Source organism: Sturnira hondurensis, unplaced genomic scaffold (genome assembly GCF_014824575.4).
Source record: "Sturnira hondurensis isolate 20B ecotype Veracruz unplaced genomic scaffold, ASM1482457v3 Scaffold0019618, whole genome shotgun sequence".
NCBI classification, from domain to species: Eukaryota; Metazoa; Chordata; class Mammalia; order Chiroptera; family Phyllostomidae; genus Sturnira; species Sturnira hondurensis.
Genome location: NW_028092249.1, coordinates 462 through 3,471, shown reverse-complemented (window position 1 = coordinate 3,471; position 3,010 = coordinate 462). Strand labels below are relative to the sequence as shown.

The following is a 3,010-nucleotide window of genomic DNA, read 5'->3' as shown; positions in this document are numbered from 1 at the left end:
AAGTGGGCTGACCAATAAACCACTATCTCGGCCTGGCTGGTGTAGCTCAGTGGATTGAGCGCGGGACTGCAAACCACACAATTGCGGTTTGATTCCCAGTAAGGCCACATGCCTGGGTTGCAGGCCAGTTCCCAGCAGGGGACTCACAGGAACTGGCTATACATTGATGTTTCTCTCCTTCCCTCCTTTCCTTCCTCTCTAAAGACAAATAAATGAAATCTTTAAAAAAGAAAGAAAGATTAAAAAAAAAGAATAAATAAATAAACCACTATCTCTACAGTTAAGAGCCTAAAAAGCCCTTTCCCTGGGGGCCCTCAGTGAGGGTCAGCAGCAGGGAGGGGTGGTTCCCAAGGCCTGAGAAATCTCACCTTGGTCTCCGCCTCTCCCAAACCCTGTGCCCCTGGGCGCCAGGCCCTGCCTCCCTTCGGGCAGTACCACAGCTCCTGCCATGCAGGGTGCTGGACACCCCCGCCTCCACAGACAACAGCAGGGCCACCAGGCTTGGACCAAGGCAGACAGGATGCTCTTGGACCTGGTCAGGACAGGCACCACAGAGCTGTCACTTGAGCCACATGCAGGCTGTACCGAGGCACCTTTATTTCTCTGGGTCACACGGGGTTTGGGTGGCAGGGCCTCTCCCACTCGGGGGGTGCACCCACCAAGGGTGGGGCCAAGACCAGAACAGGCACGAAGCCTGGGGTGCGGCTGAGGGTGCGGTGTGCTTGGTGGAATGGGAAGGTGCCAGCACCTCCAGCCGCACCCCGTGCCCAGCCCCGGGGCAGAGAGCCAGCAGGCTGGGCCTGCCCGCCTTCTACGAGGCAGCTCTAGCTGACATAAAAACCCAGACAAAGGTGGGTGGCGACACAGCCAGGGCCCACCCTGCCTCGCCTCAGAAGGTGTGTGACCCCTGCTGCAGGTACCTGGGAAGGTAGTGGCCAGACATCAGGAAGATGAATTCCTTAGCTTTCTGCTACTTGTGGCAATGTGGGACAGGGTTGCCTTCCCAGCCAGGACGGGTAGTGGGTGACTGGCAGGGACCCCACCTGGTCACAGGGCTGCCTTCCCCACCTGGCAGCCCCTTTGCTGCAGCTTCCGGATGAGTTCCAACAGGTTCATCTGTAGTGTCAGCTCCTGGGATGCAGAGGGGCCACCGTGAGGCCACAATGACACTGGGTCCCACCTCTCGCAAAGGCCCCAGGCAGAAGGCTCCTTTCCCAGGGGCCCGGAAGCAGGTATCAGGGCCTAGGGTGTGCCAGGCAATGAGCCCATAGGGCTGACTCCAGTGAAGCCTGGCCACAGCCTGCCAGAGGCCAGGATTCCACTGCATAGCAGGGCCTGCAGCTGTCCTGGGCTGGCGCACAGAGATGTATGCAGGGGAGCAGCAGCAGAGGGCGCTCCAGTGCGAGTCAGAGCAGGGGGAGGTGAGTACCTCCTTGCAGCCTGCCTGCCTGTGGGCAGAGGCAGGATGACAGGCCTCTGTGCTGAGCACTGCACAGAAACCCTACAGCCTAAAACCTCTCTCCCCGAGGCCTACCCCCACACTGCTCCCAGGCAGCCAACCCCCAAACTCAGATGGAATCTGGCCTTTGGGGATTAGCATCCCCTGGGCTGTGCCTGGACAGGCCCAGGGCACTGACCTGTGGGTTGGTGGTCACGTAGAAGCCAGCAACCCCCGCCTTCTCCAGTGTGCCCTGCTGGTCCGCTGCCTTTCGTTCTAGCTCCAGGATGATTTTCTGGTCCATTGCCCGCTGCTCCTCCCGGATCCGGTGCTCCATTGCCTGCCACAGTGAGGGCCACTCAGGGGCATGGCACAGGGGCTCAGCCCAACCCATCAATGCCCCAGATACAGGGTCCTGGCCGGCCACCTCCCGCCCTCCTAAAAGCTCAGGCTCCAAGACCACTGACAACACTCTTACTGCCCCCAGATCACTCCCTGTGCCACAGCAAATCCTCCAGAGGGGCCTGGCTGCCCCCACAAAGGCTCTTCCCTCCAGGATCTCCTACTCGGTGTCCTCCCTTGGCGCACCAGGCCTTGCCCAGTGACAACAGCTCAGGACAGCCATGAACTAGGTGCCTGTGCCACCCCTGCTCACTAGCGAGCTGGCAGCCACCCCGGGGCCTTTGTGTGCACCACTTCCCCACTGGGGCCCCCTAAGACTCCAGCTTGGGCCCTCCCCCCTGCACCCCCAGCCTTACAGCTGCCAAGGGCCCTGCACACGTCTCTGCACGCACCCCCACCACCCGTGGCTTCTGGGTTCCATGCAGACTTCCTGGCTGTCCCTGAGTAACCTGGGAGCAGGATGGGCCCCTGCTGACTGTCCCTGTCACCCTATCATTGCCCTGGCACCTACCTCCAAGGCCATGCACACAATGGTCCCTACTCAGCAACTGCCCTGCACAGGCCTGGGCCACTAAGAGTTGCACTCTCAGGGAATGGAGGGAACTGTACTGTCTCTGCCTGGTCCTGGCACACCGCAAGACCCCAGGTGAAAAGCCACATGCAAGAACTCACCGGGCCTCCAGCAGCCCCCAAGCTGCCCTGAGCCCCTCCACCAAGCCCTGTCAGCAGTGCCTGCACCCCTACCTCCGGCTCGTGCTGCTGAGCTGCCTGCAGCATGGGCAAGTTGTGGGGCCGGCAGGCCTGCTGGGCTTCCTGGTGCTTCTGGCGCAGGGCCTGCCTGAGCACTGGGTGGGAACAAGACCAGAGAGTCCATCAGGAGGCAGCAGGGATGAGATGGAGGAGCCCGGGAACACCTGCCGGCTCAGCACCTGCCCCACCTCGGCACTGGGCCCAGGGCAGCCAGACCAAAGGCATAGATGTGAGGCCCCAACTGATGGCCCAGCCCACCCGAAGCCCTGCACCAGAAGCTGGGTGGTGCTCTGGGGAGCGCTCCCAGCCACCCGGCCCATTTGTCTCACCCTTACCCAGGGCAGGGCATTTCTCCAGCAGTGGGGCTCCAGGGGACCCGGGATGGTGCAGGGCACTAGAAGGTGAGGCAGGGGAGTGGTG

At 61.7% G+C, this 3,010-nt stretch overlaps 1 protein-coding gene across 1 annotated transcript; it reads right to left on the bottom strand.

Moving 5' to 3' along the window:
- Positions 1-559: 559 nt before the first annotated feature.
- LOC118974590 (protein DGCR6-like) lies at positions 560-2,713 on the bottom strand (the record flags this gene model as incomplete). Its single annotated transcript, XM_037028081.1, has 3 exons — positions 560-1,131; positions 1,638-1,778; positions 2,585-2,713. Coding segments are annotated over 3 exons (354 nt in total), but the record flags the coding sequence as incomplete, so codon positions are not given.
- Positions 2,714-3,010: the final 297 nt, after the last annotated feature.